Genomic DNA, 16,920 nt, shown 5'->3' with positions numbered 1-16,920 from the left:
ACGCTTTTGCTGGCGACAGCTCCACGGCTCACCAGGTGCTGGGGTTGCCGGCTTGCCGCTGGCCAGCTGAGCGCAGGGCTAGGAGGCCCTCTGTGCAGTTAGCGTGCCCCACTGCCCTGTGCCGCCCACGCGGCAAGCCGTCCGCCCCAGCGCATGGTGAGCCGCGGAGCTGGAGCGCAAGTGGAGGGCAAGTGAACAGGGCGGAATACACGTGAGTCTGTTCACTTGCCAGGCAAGTGTCATTCGTCACTTGTAGCTTGGCTCTCAGTGAAACAGGCTTCCTCGGGAGATGGTGGGCTCTCCTTCTTTGGAGGTTTTTAAGCAGAGGCTAGATGGCTATCTGACAGCAATGCTGATTCTGTGAACGTAGGCAGATCATGAGAGGGAGGGCAGGAAGGGTTCCATCAGTGCTTAGTTCTCATGACCCCTTTTTACATGCCCAGGGTAATGCCAGTCGCCACTTTGGGGTCAGGTAACAATTTTCCACAGGCCATTTTGGCTAGGGATCCTGATGGTGTTTTGCCATCTTCTGGGCATGGAGCAAGGGTCAGTGTGTGTGTGCGTGTGTGCGGGGGGAGGTAGTTGTGAATTTCCTGCATTGTGCAGGGGGTTGGACTAGATGACTTTAGAGGTACCTTCCAACCCTATGATTCTCTGACAAGTTGTCATCAGCCAACCATGAAAGTAATTGCCAGTACTATTGAATCAAATAGCACATCACGTTGTTGGATCACAAGATTCTGCCCCTTGCTCCTGAAAACACAAATTTAAAGCAAAAATACGAGGAGAACATATTCAAAAACAAAAATATGTTTTATTCAATAGCTTTTGTATAAAAAGAAAATTAAAAATCCCCCATTTTTCAACTCTTCTAAAAATCCTTAAATAGTCTTTGCTTTTATTATTAAAATACAGCAAATAAATAAACATTTTGACTTCATCCTCCTGCAGCAATGCCCCCCGCCCCCCGTAGTCAATATAGTGACAAAATCTAGAGAACATTGGATCAAATTGGACCCTTTTCTTTGCCATGCTGCCAACCTCTTTTTTCCAGGTGAAAATAAACACAGTATTATCCAGCTTCCATTGCAAAATTGTAAACGCCTGTGCTTCTTTAATGGTCGACAAGTGTCCTCAAGGAAAAATTCTACTTTTCTTGTTTCTTTTTCAGAAAAAAGAGAGAGTGAATGCCGTAACATGTGCAACAATTCCTATGTGACGAGGTCTCATCTCAAATTTCAGCAAAGTGCGGTTCCCCACCCAAGTGAGATCCGACCCGTTCCAAACTCAAACAGAATAGCCAGAAACATGACAAAAATCACAACTGGAGCTGCAGCAGCCAGCCTCAGAGCAGCATTTCAGTACAAAGAGATCAGTTCCCGCGTGACGTGTCCTTGTGCGGCTATCCCTGAACTGCTGCACCCCAGAAGTGGCTGCATTTCGAAGGAGAAGGCAGAGGCACACCGGTGCTCAGTGTGAGAAAATTCAATGATAAATAAACAAACTGAGGTCTGAAATGTTTTCCTCTCCTCCCAGCTGAAGGAGGGAAGAAGGACGACGCTAACAACGCTTTGGTCTCATTGGATAAAACAGTATCCTCCCTGAGATACAAAAACCTTGGGGTGGTTCGTACCCAGCTCCATCCTGGGTTCTGAGAGTCTACACTTCTGCTCTACAGACACTGTGATGAAAACGGGATGGAACCCAACCCAGTGTATAAACTCCTATTTCTCATCCCAGCACTACCCCTGCGGGTCTGTTCTCTACCCCTACAGCTTGGGCGGCATCCCAAGAGTCTCGATTCCCAGCCTGACTGCCAACGTTCAGTCTTGCACCCAGACGCATAGGCTTCAGGATCCCCAGCCTTTGACTCGGTTCACACCTGGACGCTGTAGAAATCGACTCGCTTCCGGCAGCACCTCCGTATCCACACCCAATAAAGCAAGATCATGGAAGCCCAATAGCTCAAGTAGATGGCTGAGCCGGAGAGCAGGTACCAGATTTCCATTTGCTTGGCCTCTGTTGTCCAGTCAGCTAGGGCCTCCAGGCAGATGGTATAGATCATGCCCCCCAAGAGCAGCAGGCCCCAGATGGAAACGGGCAAGAGGGGCATGTAGTTCCCCACCATTTTCTTCCTCCCCGAGGTGCCCCAGCTGCTCTTGTTCATGGTTGCGATGGCGAAATACTTGGCTGGGAGGAGGCCGCCCATGTAAAGCACGGCATACAAAGACATGAAGATCATGACAAGGTTTCCCCGGAGCCAGCAGGCATAGAGGGCTTTCACGCAGGCCACCAGCTGGACGCAAAGCAGTACCCACAGCACGTCCCACAAATTCCCCCCGTAAAAGAGCCGCAAGACAGTGGCTGTGACAAAGAAGGGGAAGATGCCGGAGACCACTGACTCGTAGGTCATCCACAAGTGGTGACGGTGCCACCAGAGAGCATTGTAGAGCCACTCACGGAAGTAGGACTTAGTCCAACGGGTTTGCTGTGCCAGCCATCGGAGGAACAAAGACGGGGTCTCTGAATAGCAGCGGGAGCGGGCTGTATACCTGGAACCAGACCAAGGAGAATTTTAGCGTACGAGAATTCCAGCATGGTGTCTCTTTCTTATCTATCTGTATACCTGTATACTTCTTCCATTACATCCCCTGCAGGGTGTTGCACTCTGCAGACAAGCAACTCCTGGTGGTCCCCGGCCCGAAGGCCATCCGCCTGGCCTCAACCAGGGCCAGGGCTTTTTCTGCCCTGGCCCCGGCCTGGCGGAATGCTCTCCCGCTGGAGATCCAGGCCCTGCGGGCCCTGTTACAGTTTTGCAGGGCCTGTAAAACAGAGATGTTCCACCGGGCCTTCGGCTGAGTGACAGCGGGTGTCCTCTTCCTTCCATCTAAGACTACCACTTCTTCTGGGGATGCCCTCGGCCATCTGCTATGCCCATATACGGACTCCCAATATTTGTCTAAATAGCCTGCTCCTGGACTATTTTAATGATTTTTTAAAAATTATTGTTGATTTTATGTTTTTGTGATTTTAATGTATTTTTTAATGTTGTTAGCCGCCCTGAGCTCATTTGTGGGGAGGGCGGAGTATAAATTGAATAAAATAAATAAATAAATGATAAATATCTAGTAGAGGGGTCCCCAACCTTTTTGAGCCTGTGGGCACCTTTGGAATTCTGACACAGGTGAGAGCATAACCATAAAATGGCTGCCGCAGGAGGGGGAGTAAAACTATGGTGGCAGCTGCCGCTGAAACATTGTTATTTTAATCAGAACAGCCCCACTTGGCCCCACCCACTTTCTAAAAACACTTGGGATGGCCAACAAGAAGATGGATACCATGGCGCCCACGGGCACCATGTTGGAGACCATTGATCTAGAACACTGTTATTCCATTCTTCCTCCTAGAATCTCAGGGTGGTGTTCATGGGACTTTCCAAGTTTGACCCCCACAACAATACTCTGAGGACTGGCCCACTGTCCAGTCCCCAGGTCATTCACTGAGTTTCGGGGCCGAGTGAAGATTTGAACGCAGGTTTCTTACATACTAGTCTAAACACTTGGTAAGTATAAAAGGTGGGAACTCCAATTTTTTTTATAAAATGAAAGCTGAACATTCAAAGAAAGGTTTTGCACTCTCACTGCTACAGCCCTACTTAGCTTTGGGGTACTGGCACCTGCCCCCATCGCCCTGCCCAGCTTTATTCTACAGCAGTCTTCTTCCAAACAATTCAGGTATCCAAATTTTCTTACTTGGTGGCGTAGCCAATGCTCAGCATCCTGTTGGTGAGGTGCCGATCATCGCCAAAGGTACAGTGGGTCCCCAAGAATTTCTGATTGTACCAGGACTCCAGGAACTGTTGCAGAAGGTCATTCCGGTACAGGCCTGCAGGGAGCAGCAGTGAGAACAGATAAGGTAAGAGGGAGACGGGAACAGGAAAACCTAACCAGAGCATCCTTGCGGTGCCATTGAACGGCTGTTGTGTGCACCACGAGAGAGGGTGCAGCACAACTTCTGCACTAGGAGACTGGCTCCTGGGCAGGGCTCCTATTTGCTAGGAGGACTCACGCACACACACACACCCTGCCCAAGAGGAGGCAGCATTTTGCAAATTGTTTATGCTACATGGGGGAATAAAGAAGACATAATGCTAAGAAATAAATTCAGGTCATGGTGTTTCTCTGAGCTGGGATGTGTCCATGGATGTAAAGAGAGAAGGAAAATGCTAGACCCTGTTAAAGTAATAGTGCAATTTTCATGCTCAAGCTGGGGGATAGCGCCTTTGCATTGTTAGGATCTACACCAAGAGACTCAGGGCCTAGGCTGAAACATGGCCCACTGACCTACCCCATTTACATCAGGTCTCCAAAAGCTCCTGAGGCACAGAAGGAGAGAGGAGTATACATTATCAACTTTTATTATTCACAGACAGTCCACATTCTTTGGTGGGCGGTAGAGGAGAGGAGGGGGGGCCCTGGGAACTATCTGCCCAGAGCCTCCCAAAACCTGGCTGCCTACTATGTATAGTCTAGGGCAGGGGTCCTCAACGCGGTTCCTGTGGGCACAAGTGTGCCTGCCAACACCTTTTCTGCTCCCTGTCGAGTGTTTTTAGAAAGTGAGTGGGTCCAGGTGGGGCATTTGCCAAGCATGGCTTCTGATGGGCCACTGGAGTATTGATTGGCTGTGCAGATTTGTAAAAACACCGCTTTGGCAGAAGCTGCTTCCACAGCACAAGGATCTTCACTGTACAGCTGAAGGTAAGCTGTGGCAGCCATTTTGTGGCTGTCTCCGCCTCCTGCAGCAGCCATTTTGTGGCAGCCATATTGTTGTTGCACCCACCACATTAATCAGAATTCCAGAGGTGCCTGCAGGCTCAAAAAGGTTGGGGACCCCTGGTCTAGGGTGAGCTTTTGTTTCCCGCCTGTTGTGGTACTTGAAGCCTGGGTGTGGCCAGAGACAGGCGCCTTTGGCATTAGTCAAAGAGTTCTTTGTCCTTGGCTCTCATGCCTCGTGGCTTGAGGCCTTGATAGACTACCTTAGTGCAGCACAACAAGCCCGCTCAGGGAGGTTTCCTCCCCTTCCTTGATTACTTGCATTGTATTTTGTTTATTTAAATGCTAGTTGTCTTTTTAAAAGCCACTCCTCTTTGGGGAGAAAATCAGAATAAGAAACGCCCCAAATAAATACATAGACATTAATAGAATAAATACCCAGGGGGCCGCTGATGCAGGAGACGCAGTCGAAATAAGACTGGCAGGCGCGTTCGATGTTGAAGGCCATCCAGTAGCGGAGGCTGCTCATGAAGCTGATGTAGGAATCAGAGAGGTTGAGGATCCTCACATCTCCCCCGACGGCCCCGTAGCGTTCGTTCGATTCCAGTACCTTCACCAGTTCCACCGTTGCCACTGGCTCTAGCTTGGTATCTGAGTCACAAACCTAGAAAATGCCGAGAGATTTAATAATTGGGGTTATTAGGGTTCCCCAGAAAAGATCTATGTGCTGCTGAACTTTAAACCCCTTATAGACTTTCTATATGAGACAGACAATAATGATTTGTGGATTTATGGATTATGGAATTTTGACATTAGAAAAAAGAGGGACTGTATCTTTAACATAGAGTAAGAGAAAATCTGAAAATGATACTTATATTTGTCGCAGAGAAAATCAGAAGCCTTTGTTTAGTGTATATAGTTCTTTCTTTTTCTTCGTTTGTTTGTGTTTTGTCTGTATGTTCTGTTACTTTTGTTTGTTGGCTGATCTTTTGTTTGGTTAGTTTTTGTGTAACTCTTTTTTATGCTTTATTTTATAAGACTCTTAAAAAAAGATCTATGCACTACTGAACTCTCAGTGATAGTTCAGGAGGAAGTCAGAAAATATATTCTCACTTCCGAAGCTTGTTTCACGCAGCTACACTCATCGCTTGGGGACTCCAAGACCCAAGTGATGACTTCCATGGAGGAATGAAGCATCTAAGGCTGAAATTTCCAACCGCAATGCTTTTCCAGACATTCATTTCACACATTTATATGCTGTACCAGATGCACGGACCAATCTGGGACATTGACCAATCAACTCACCCCTTCTTCCTCTTCTTGGTCTAAGTTTTCCCCTAGAAAAACTAGCTGCTGACCAAAGCGTGGATCCTAAGCCCAACTTCGGCTTGCACTGTACCCTTTTTTGTTGTCGGGATGGGCTTTTTGCTGCAGGGCATGTTCCTTCACTGCTATGAACTTATTTTCATGCATGACCTGAGTGAAAGTGGAAGAATGCCTCCACAATGAACACGGAGGGCCCCCAAAAGCAAAGCTTAGGATGAAGCCCAAAGATTCCCACACAGTTTTGGATACCTGGTAGACTTCTAGAAGGAGAATGAAAATGGTCCTATGTGGGATTAGTTCAGATTTCAACTATCCCACAGGATTAAGGAAAGAAATGGTTAACAGAGAATAAAGATGGAGGGAGAATCGACATTTAAGGACGTTAAGTACTCTCTACTTAAAAAAGGAAAACAAATTGTACTTCTGTGCCAAGAAAAAGCCCAATGCTATAATACAGATTATGCCAATTTGCTTAGTTTGCATACGTTTCCTTATTTTGCATCAAGCTTTCTAAATTCTGACAAGTTAGACACAATGAAGGCATTGGAAACCTACTCCCCCCGCTCCGCTCCCAACCGATGGAAATTCTGCTCTGTCTTCAGAGATTTAGCTCCCATAGCTTCAAAGCTTATCTCCACAGACACAGGGATTAGAGAAACACTTCCCATCGAAACGAAAGTGAAAGTTCTCCTAATGCTGAATTTCCCATCCATTCTAATCTTCTGGGACTTCTCCGAACATATGTGAGAATTTCCCAGCTATATCTTTAGTTTCGTTCAGTGGCTGTCAAACTGTGTTAACCCAGGAGATCCTTGGAAGGATATAAGGAGATCTACAATGACGGACTGTTGGCACATCCCTACTAATCTTCCAATGTGCAGCCATTTGGGGATAGTGGATGCATTGTGGAGCATAATCTTAGTTTTCATAGACTGACAACAAGATGCAAGAGGTCTGGCTAACACTGTTTCTGTCGACCACACATTCTAAAACTGTGCAATGTGCAGGAATTACTCAGCGGATATGTCAATGTGGAAACGTTTTCCTGAAGGTAGAACATTTTTAAAAAACCACTGTAAGTGCACAAGAGATTCATTGGATAGACAAATGAAGCAACATATAAACAGAAGTTAAGAAAGCAGGTTCATCTCTTTTGGATGACAGCAGTTTGGCGTAGTGGTTAAGAGCGGCAGGACTGTAATCTGGAGAACCGGGTTTCATTCCCCACTCCTCCGCTTGAAGCCAGCTGAGTGACCTTGGGTCAGTCACAGCTCTCTCAACCCCACCCACCTCACAGGGTGATTATTGTGGGGAATAATACTAACATATTTTGTAAACCGCTCTGAGTGGGTGTTAAGTTGTCCTGAAGGGCGGTATATAAATCAAATGTTGTTATTATTATTATTATTATTCCTCACAGTCTCAGGCAGACCTGCATCTCGAGATCTTTAACGGAAGATATTGGGGATTATACTTGAGACTTCTTGCATTCAAAACATGTGCATTACCATTGAGCTACAGCACCAGGCTAAGTTACAAGAGGGATCAATAGCTTAAAGCAAAATCCTAGGATCTGGATTATTTGCTAATTGGAAAGCTGGAACCAGAGCTATCTACCTGGACGTAGTCCACCGAGTTGCCCAGGGCCTTGAAAGCGGTGTACATGACCTCCCGCTTCCCGCCCCATTTTTGCATGATGCAGACGCATCTCCGAGTCCGAATCAGCTCCTCCACGGCTAGTTGCCCCGGATCCTCCATATCGATTTCACTGTAAGCAGATGGCTCGTCCCCAGCCTGGTAACCGCTGTCTCCCTCATCCACATCCAACTGTGGCTGGTGGTGGTAATTGTTCTCCCAGATGAAAGTACCCACGTCCTCTCCGGCAAAAACCTCCTGGAACATGTCCATCATGTATTGGTCCTCAGGACTGTTGCCATCTATTACCATGATGATCCGGAGCTTCTCCGGTGGGTACAAGGTCGCCTTGACAGACTGAAGGCACTCGCGGAGGTAGACCGGGTCCTCCTGATACGCCGAGATGGTGAGGGCCACCGTTTTGGTATAGCTGCAAGTCAGCGAGTCCCTTCTCATTCTCTTATGTTCCAGGAAGGCAAAAAAACTCTGTATGACCAGATGGCTTGCAAGGAAAGCTCCGTAGAGACCAAAAGCCATTATGTGGTACCGGTCGGAAACCAGCTGGACTCCCGTGATGTAGGCCCAAGCCAAGACCGACAGGATAAGCAAGGCAAAACCGATTGTGAGGATACGGCGACCTGTCGAAACAAAGACCTTGGGGGCTTTGGCAACATCCATTCCTGAAAGGAAATGTAAGGAACATGAGTTGTTTCTACAAGCATTTTATTTAATATGCTATAGGGCATGATTTTTCCCCCTCGTAAGACAGGAAGATAGTTGATTCATTTGCACTGTGTTGTTGAAGGAGAGTCATACAGGTGCCAGAAAGACAAAGAAGCCTGAATTCTCCCTAGAAGCTAAAATGCTGAAACTGTGAGGCTCTTGTACTTTTGTCACTTCATGAGAAAACAAGATGGCCGATTCCAGACGGCCCTCTGCCTCGCGAAACGTTGCGCGTCGTCGCGCGTCGTCGCGTGGAAAATGTGAAATATCGCATTTTCTCGCGCGAGTTTTGCGCGAGGTCGCGCAAAACTCGCGCAAGAAAACACGATATTTCACGTTTTCCGTGCGACGACGCGCAACGTTTCGCGAGGCAGAGGGCCGTCTGGAATCGGCCGATAAGTGGTTCTAGATGAAATTAAGCCTGAATTCTCCCTAAAAGGTAAAATGACTAAACTGAGACTAACATACTTTGGTCACATCATGAGAAGACAAGATTCTCTGGAAATGACAGGATTCAGGTCCAGAAGCACCTTAAAGACCAACTAGATTTTCAGGGTATGAGGTTTTGAGAGTCAAAGTTCCCTTTGTCAGATATGAGGAGCGGAAATATAGTCTGCCTGGATTATAAGAACGCCTTCCTTTTTCCAGTCCTCGTATCTGACGAAGGGAGCTCTGACTCTTGAAAGCCTATGCCCTGGAAATCTAAGGTGCTACTGGATCTGAATCTGGCTTTTCTACTACAGACCAACATGACTACCCACCTGAAACTATCTTCATGGAAATGACAATAGTGCTTGGAAAAGTTGAAGGTAGTAGGAGAAGAGAAAGCCCCAACGTGAGATGCATTGACTGAATAAAGGAAGCCATGGCCTCCAGTGTGAAAGACCTGTGCAGTGCTGTTAAGGATAGAAAGTTTTGAAAGCTGTTAATTCATAGTGTAGCCGTAAGTCTACTCTGTGTGTGTGTGTGGTCTCAAGTGAAATATTGATCATATTAGAAGTCTTAGCTTGCAAACATAAAAGTTTGATACCAATCATTCTGTCTCCAAACTGGTTCAAAGCGGCTGAACTGTTGATCAAATCGTTTTTTTTTAAAGCCAGTGTCTGAACTGGAACCAATACACACAGAGGAGAGGATTCCATACTCAAAAGAGCACAGAAAGAAGGACAGAAGCAATTTTTAAAAGAAAGTTTCTAGTTTTGAGGGCTCCAAACGGAAGCCATGGAGACAGTGAGTAATGCTGGCTGCAGTTTCAGAAGCCCAGAACATACCTGAAAATGAAGCTTCCCAGTTTGGACTCATAGCTAACAAAGCCAGGATAAATTATTCCATAATGCATACCAATCTGCTTAATTTGCATAATTTATGCAGCTCACATAATCTGTCTTTTTCCAGACACAGAATTGGATTCTCTGGGCACCAAACTCTATTTGATTTTCTTTCTAGTAGATGTGTACACAGTCTTGTTTATAGACTGCAAGATGCAATTAGCCATCAGTGAGATCTGAATTAAAACAACATCAAATACAATAAAACCGGAGAGTTGAGCTATTAAAAAGAAACCGTACAATTCCAATTCAAGTTCATCGGCTTTTTTTAAAAAAAAGCTTTTAGGTATGGTTCCAGTTCAGACATTGGCTTTTTAAAAAAATGATTTGATCAACAGTTCAGCCACTTTAAACCAGTTCGGAGACAGAATGATTGGTATCAAACAATTATGTTTGCAAGCTAAGACTTATAATATGATCAATATTTCACTTGAGACCAATGCTGTATTTTTTAAGCATCCAATCTACACGCATTATTGCTACTTCCTCAAGAACTGTGTCATTTTTATTTTGCCCCTAAAGAGACAGAACAGTTCCACAAATACTCTTTTTTTACACTGAACATCATAGTCTATTTTAGGAATTCCTGTTTTTATCTCTCCAAATTGTATAAATGCACATCACAAAAAAGATATCCTCCAGTTCAAAAGGGCAGAAATGTATTGAGCTAGAGATCGATACCCAGGACTTTTTTTCAGCAGGAACGCAGTGGAACAAAGTTCCGGCACCTCTTGAAAATGGTCACATGGCCGGTGGCCCCGCCCCCTGATCTCCAGACAGTTTAGACTGCCCACCGTGGCATGGAGGGCAATCTAAACTCCCCTCTGTCTGGAGATCAGGGGACGGGAACACCGGCCATGTGACCATTTTCGCCGAGGGCAATTTAAACTTTAAAAAACTCCCCCCTTGTTCCAGCTGACCCAAAGTGACGTCATTGTGCGGTCCTGAGTTCCATCACTGTGTTCCAGCACCTCTTTTCCCAGAAAAAAAGTCCTGTTGATACCCCACTTTTCTCCCCAGTGCGGGACCCAAGTTGGCTTACGATATTTTCCCCTCTTCCATTTTATCCTCACAACAATTGTGTCAGGTATGGTTAGGGACTGAGAGAGTGACTGGCCCAAGGCCACCCTGGCACACTTCCAAGACAGACCTGGGTGTCCCACATCCTAATCTGACACTCTAATCATTATCACAACACACTGCATCTAGAATCTAAGCATATTTCACTCAAATATAAATCCGGTGTGCAATAGGTTTTACTTCCAATAATATGCACCTAGGATAGCCGTCAAAACGGTTAGAGGCTCATAGAGAAGCTTCCGACGAAAACAGTCTAAAAACACTGGATACTTTTAAGTTTGGGACATTTAGGATTGGCACGCTGGTCAAATGCTGTAAATTTCTCACCTGTTATTTCACCAGAATTTTTAAAAAACTGTCAAAAAACGAAGTCCTGAATGCCACAGTCTAAGTGGACGATTTTACTTTACTTTTATTTATTTGCAAAATTTATACCCTGCCTTTCTGTCTTCATCACAGCCACCATCCTTCATTTATACTCCACTTTTTTTTCTCAATGGGGACCTAAAGTGGCCTAAAGGGTGAACTCTTGGAGTTAAACAGAGACTGTAGGCTACATTTTATTCTTTCTTTATACTCCACTTTTCCTCCCAATGAGGACCCAAAGCAGCTCTCATTGTTCTCTTCCCCTCCACTTTATCTTCACAGCAGCCCTGTAAAATAGGTTAGGCTGAAGAGTGTGTGTCTGGCCCAAGGTTACACAGCAAGCTTCCAAGGCAGAGGGGGGATTTGAAACTGGGTCTTCCAGATCTTAATTTGCAAAGTAGTAGAGAGTCCAGTAGCACCTTTAAGACTAACCAACTTTATTGTGACATAAGCTTTCGAGAACCACAACTCTCTTTGTCAGATGCATCTGATGAAGAGATCTGTGGTTCTCGAACGCTTATGCCTCAATAAAGTTGGTTAGTCTTAAAGGTGCTACTGGACTCTCTGCTATTTTGCAACTACAGACTAACACGGCTAATTCCTCCAGATCTTAAGTTGACATTCTAACCACTACACCCTGCTGGCTGGATAATTCACATTTATAGGTGCCTTATTCAACATTGTTAATATTAAAAATCATGATAATTCATTACATTAAAAAACAGCATATAATTGTTTGAGGACAGAACCATTTGTTTTTGAAATTCATGGCTGTATCCCTTCGAAAACAGTGCGCTGCACCAAAATCCCCACATGAGCAAGACAGAAATCTTGACCTGGGGCTTATATAGGATGTGGGGATGTTCTTTCCAGGGCCGAAGCATGGACTGAGCCCTGCAAGGGGCCACCGGATAATGTGCAACAGATGTTCTTCCCACCCCAGCGATGATGGAGAAGAGGCTCTCCATTTGGTTCCAAAACTGCTGGACCCTCCAGCAATTTTTTTTATACTTCACTCCGGGCACCTCCATGCCAAAGTTTTGCCAAACCAATCTCCTGGCAGGGGCTCAGAGTAAAGCTATAAAAAAATTAACGGGGCCAACAAAAAGGCGTTTTCAAAAAATTACAGCAACTGGCACGAATGGGTCACTGAATAAATACATTACAAAGTGCTCAGAAGGGTACATATACCACACCTCCCACACACCCCTCCCAGCTCTAATAACGACAACTGGCAGATTGAACCCCCCGCTCCACCTTCTCCTGATGTAGCCCTTAAGAACAAGAAGTACTGAGTCTCCTGAAACTATGGTCATAGATCCAGAGACGTTAGCCGTGTTAGTCTTATAGCTGCAAAATAGCAAAGAGTCCAGTAGCGCCTTTAAGACTAACCAACTTTATTGTAGCATAAGCTTTCGAGAAGCGCAGCTCTCTTCGTCAGACTCTTTGCTATCCTGAAACGATGAAATTCAAGAGACCTGGCAGTTTCGGCACCCTGCTGCCAATTTTTGAAAAGCAGCGTGCAAGTGGTATATCAAAAGCTGGATCCCTCATATGGTGGCTGAAACCATGCATGCTTTTAGCTACCATGTGCCCAGATAGTCATGTCAGCAGACCTTCAGACACATCCAGAATAGGAGAAAGGGCAGACAAAAATACATTGCAAGAATTACAATGTGGGACGTTCCTGTGACCAAAGCTTTCTTGCAATGCTGCGGTATACTTATACTGTATTGTGCAAGAGGGCAAGTCTGGGGCGAGGAAGCCCTCATTTCAGATCTTTTTTCTATTGTGTATGGTCACCGTTTTCTCAGTCTCCTATCTACAACCTGGGGGCTAAGCATACTGGCCTACCCTACAGCATCATTGTAAGAATACAGATCCAGAGGAGTTAGCCGTGTTAGTCTGTAGTAGCAAAATCAAAAAGAGTCGAGTAGCACCTTTAAGACTAGCCAACTTGATTGTAGCATAAGCTTCCGAGAATATTTGAGAAGATTCTCAAAAGCTTATGCTACAATAAAGTTGGTTAGTCTTAAAGGTGCTACTCGACTCTTTTTGATTGTAAGGATAGACATTTTTTGTCAAAGCGCTGAAGACAATTTGAAAGAAGGACTGCCATTTGTAGTCTGCCAGTTCATCTCATAGTTGCCACTGGTAAATAGGTTTGGCAGGGTCTTTTGCGTCCGTTTTTTTAAAAAAACCTTTCAAACCTGTTTAGCCCAGAGGCTGTTGCAGGGGTGAAAAAAATTCAACCAGCACATAGGAAGCCAAGCCTCTCTCAAGGCACTTTTTTTCAAAAGCAAACATCTGAGCATGACATTACGTATGTGAAGTGCTCCAAAAAACCCCAGACGGCCACATGAATGCTAAGTTTCATTTTATTCAAATGACTTTGAAGGACTCACATTTTACAGTAATGCTGGTCTGGAATCCAGACTCACCAACTCAATTGTGCACCGCCTTGTCAATGGGCATGGCTTGTGCTGAATGACTGAACTTCAGCACATCGTCAACGCACAGCCAACCTGTCGATCCAGGTGGGATCAGAGACCCTAAATGGGGAGGATTTGGTTGCTGCTACCATTCAAAAGCTGGCATGGCAAACTCATTATAAGTTTGCTGATCTATCGCACATGTGGGATACACGTGACGCAGTGCAAAATACACAGAGATGCTGCTCACCGGCTTGCTGCAGGTGTAAAGATTTGTGCCCGCATACAGACTTGCGTAAACCAGCCCCATAGCTTGGGACGCTGTCCCACCTTCGCATTAACCTATACCTTCTTCCTCTCTCTATGCCAGCAATGGCACCCAAGAACCATCACATTCCTACCCCATTGCACGCTACTCCAACATCAATCACTAAAACAAAAATTCTGGGAAATTAGGTCACGCAATGGCAATTTTTACCAAACACATCTATTATTGGTTGAGGAAATTTGTACCCCTCTATGCATACTTTCTGTTCAAAAAGCACCAAAGAAATAAACAACTTGCTATCCAGGGCGCATTCCTGTTCGTTTACGCCAGGTTCGTGAATGCAACCTGTCTACCACGCTCCAGTTCCATACAATACCTAATGTGCCCTATACACCACCACACCTATTTGACATTTAAATGTGCACCAGGTTAGAGGGTCGGAAATAACTTTTTATTGCTGTTTAACAAAAAAAAAAAAGCTTGTAAAATAGCTGGCAGCCAGAGATCCATTCATGCATAAAAGAGACAGGCACACCTTTCTGGATTTGGGAATTTAGATTCACACCCCTGCCCACCATATATAAAGAGCTTCAGAACAAACCACCACCCTCTGATCTAGAAGCCCTCTGAACCTGTCTGGGGCGCCTGTTTAATAAGGTGGACAAGGCACTCTGCACATGCTCAGGAAGCTTCATTCTGCCCCAGGGCTAATTCCTCCACCTGAGCCTTGGTCTCACCTGAGCCTCTGGGCTGACTTTGGCCCCTAGCTCAGACGGCTTCCCCAAAGCAGGAGAATTTGTCCCGGGAGATCTCCCCTCCGCGCCCCCTTCCCAACCAGCCCAAGTGCCCCCTCCTCACCTGCGGTTCCGAGGCAGCCAGAGAGGCAGCCGGCGTCGGATCTCTGGAGTTGCGGGCAAGGAGGTCTGGCTTGTTTGATCTCTGGCGGGGAAGCTTTTGAATCTCGGGGGTGGGAGGGGAGGTGTCCTCTTGCCTGCGTCAGGCTGGGCCGGGTCGCTCTGAGCTCATCTGCATCAGTCACCCTTCGGCATTTACGCGCCCCGGGATCGCCTCCCCCCAGGCAGAACTTTTGCTCGCTCGCTTCGTTTCCTTATAGCTCAGCGCTCCATCTCCGCTTGAAAGAAAGCCTACAGCCTCCCCCCACCCTCGTTTTTGAATGCCAGAAGAGGACGCCACTGTGCATGTGAAGAGCGCAATCTCTCCCACCGCTGGACTAATCAACGCCCTGCCAGTTTGCAGGCATATAGGGTTGCCAACCTCAGGTTTGGGAAATTCCTGGAGATTTGGAAGTTATAATGACATACCCGCTCTCCAAAGCACCCATCTCCTCCAGGGGAATAGGGTTGCCAACTCCAGGTCGAGACATTCCTGGAGATTTGGGGGGTGGAAGCTGGGGAGGGCAGGGTTTGAGGAATGGAAGGACCTCAGTGGGGTACAATGCCATACAGCCCACTTGCCAAAGCAGCCATTTTCTCCAAGGGAATAGAGTTGCCAACTCCAGGTTGGTAAATCCCTGGAGATTTGGGAGGCAGAACTTGGGGAGAGCAAGGTGTGGGGAGGGGAGGACCTCAGTGGAGTATAATGCCAAAGCAGCCATTTCCAGGGGAATATGGTTGCCATGCCAATTCCAGGTTGAGAAATTCCTGGGTGTTTGGGAGGTGGAACTTGAGGAGGGCAGGTTTTGGGGAGGGGAGGGGCCTCAGCAGCGTATAGTGCCATAGAGTCCCCTTTCCAAAGCTGCCATTTGCTCCAGGGGAACTGATATCTCTGGCTTGCAGATCAGCTGTAATTCCGGGAGATCTCAAGGCCCCATCTGGAGGTTGGTAAGCTAGATCAAAAGGATGGGGCGAGGTTTACAGAATACAGGAGTTGCGATTTTTTGCCGGGGGGGAGGAGGTGGAGAGCTTCCAGGATGTTAAAAACAAATTACCCCCGACTCCATTTTTCACAGGATCGTGAAACGCCCTGAGCAGAAGCACCCCGTGTTGAAGTCCGGGCTTATGACACGAATTCCGATAAAACTCTTGACAGAGGGAAAAAAATTAGAGCCTCCCTTAGGATGGAAGGATGATTATTTCTGAAGCTGCAGCGCAAATATATCCGCAGCAAAGTGGCGGGGAAGGCGTATTCCTCGTGGTGGGGGCGGTGATCGCCTGGCGTGTTGCAATCGAGGCTGGTGGATTTGAAGGGAAAACCACAGACGGGGAAATCCAGCAGAGCGGGAGAAGGGGTGGAAGAAGGCGCGGGCTGGGAATAGAAAGTCGGAGGGCTGGAGAGCTAGGGGATTAATTTGAAGGTGGAGGGGAAAGGACTAAGGCTGCCAACCTCCAGGTGGTGGCTGGAGATCTCTTGGCAGTGCAACTGAACTCCATGGCATATAAATCAGTTCCCCTGGAGAAAAAAAGTGGCTTTGGAGGATGGATTGCACGGCATTACGCTCTGCTGAGGTCCCACCTCTCCCCAAACCTGCCCTCTCCAGGTTCCACCCCTCCCCCATCTCCAGGAATTTCCCAAGCGGGAGCTGGCAACCCTACCTGGGATTGCAACTGATCTCCAGGCAACAAAGATCAGTTCCCCTGGAGAAAACGGCTGCTTTGGAGAGTGGACTCTAGGACATTATACCCTCTCTTCTCCAGTCCCTGCCCTGACAGACTCCATCTCTAAAATCACCAAGAATTTACCAATCTGGAGTTGGCAACCCAGGGTGAAGATATGGGTTAGTCACAGTCTTCTCAGAGGGAAGGGCCTACAAGTATTGAAGAGGAGAGTTCAGAGCTATGAAATAGAGGCGGGGAGAGAAAAATAATGAAGTTTCCATTCTGGTGAGAAACTTGCATTCCCTTGGCATCAATGCCCTTCCTCAAATCTCATTTTTACTATTAGTAACTCTCATTTTTTTTAAAAAAATAAACTTCCATTAAAAAAACCAAGTTTTTGGCTATCTCAAGGCTGGGACTAAGAAAATAGATTGA

At 46.5% G+C, this 16,920-nt stretch overlaps 1 protein-coding gene across 1 annotated transcript; it reads right to left on the bottom strand.

The window, feature by feature from the left end:
- Window positions 1–1,200: 1,200 nt before the first annotated feature.
- LOC129343290 (hyaluronan synthase 1-like) lies at window positions 1,201–14,833 on the bottom strand. Its single transcript, XM_054999433.1, has 5 exons — window positions 14,789–14,833; window positions 7,716–8,413; window positions 5,211–5,436; window positions 3,753–3,885; window positions 1,201–2,552 (listed from the first exon to the last, which is right to left on the bottom strand). The coding sequence occupies exons 2-5, from the start codon at window positions 8,409–8,411 to the stop codon at window positions 1,877–1,879; spliced, it is 1,731 nt and encodes a 576-aa protein (XP_054855408.1). The 5' UTR covers window positions 8,412–8,413; window positions 14,789–14,833; the 3' UTR covers window positions 1,201–1,876.
- Between the last annotated feature and the right edge of the window lie 2,087 nt (window positions 14,834–16,920).

Source organism: Eublepharis macularius, chromosome 15 (assembly GCF_028583425.1).
Source record: "Eublepharis macularius isolate TG4126 chromosome 15, MPM_Emac_v1.0, whole genome shotgun sequence".
NCBI lineage: Eukaryota > Metazoa > Chordata > Lepidosauria > Squamata > Eublepharidae > Eublepharis > Eublepharis macularius.
The sequence above is the reverse complement of the archived record's forward strand: the minus strand, read 5'-3'. Positions and strand labels throughout refer to the sequence as shown.

Excerpts from the sequence above, each read along its gene's own strand:
- LOC129343290 (XM_054999433.1), bottom strand. The coding sequence starts at position 8,411 with ATGGATGTTGCCAAAGCCCCCAAGGTCTTTGTTTCGACAGGTCGCCGT. Across the intron at positions 5,437-7,715 it reads ACTCGGTGGACTACGTCCAG|GTTTGTGACTCAGATACCAA; the intron begins GTAGATAGCTCT and ends GGCATTTTCTAG. Across the intron at positions 2,553-3,752 it reads AGCATTGGCTACGCCACCAA|GTATACAGCCCGCTCCCGCT; the intron begins GTAAGAAAATTT and ends GTCTGGTTCCAG.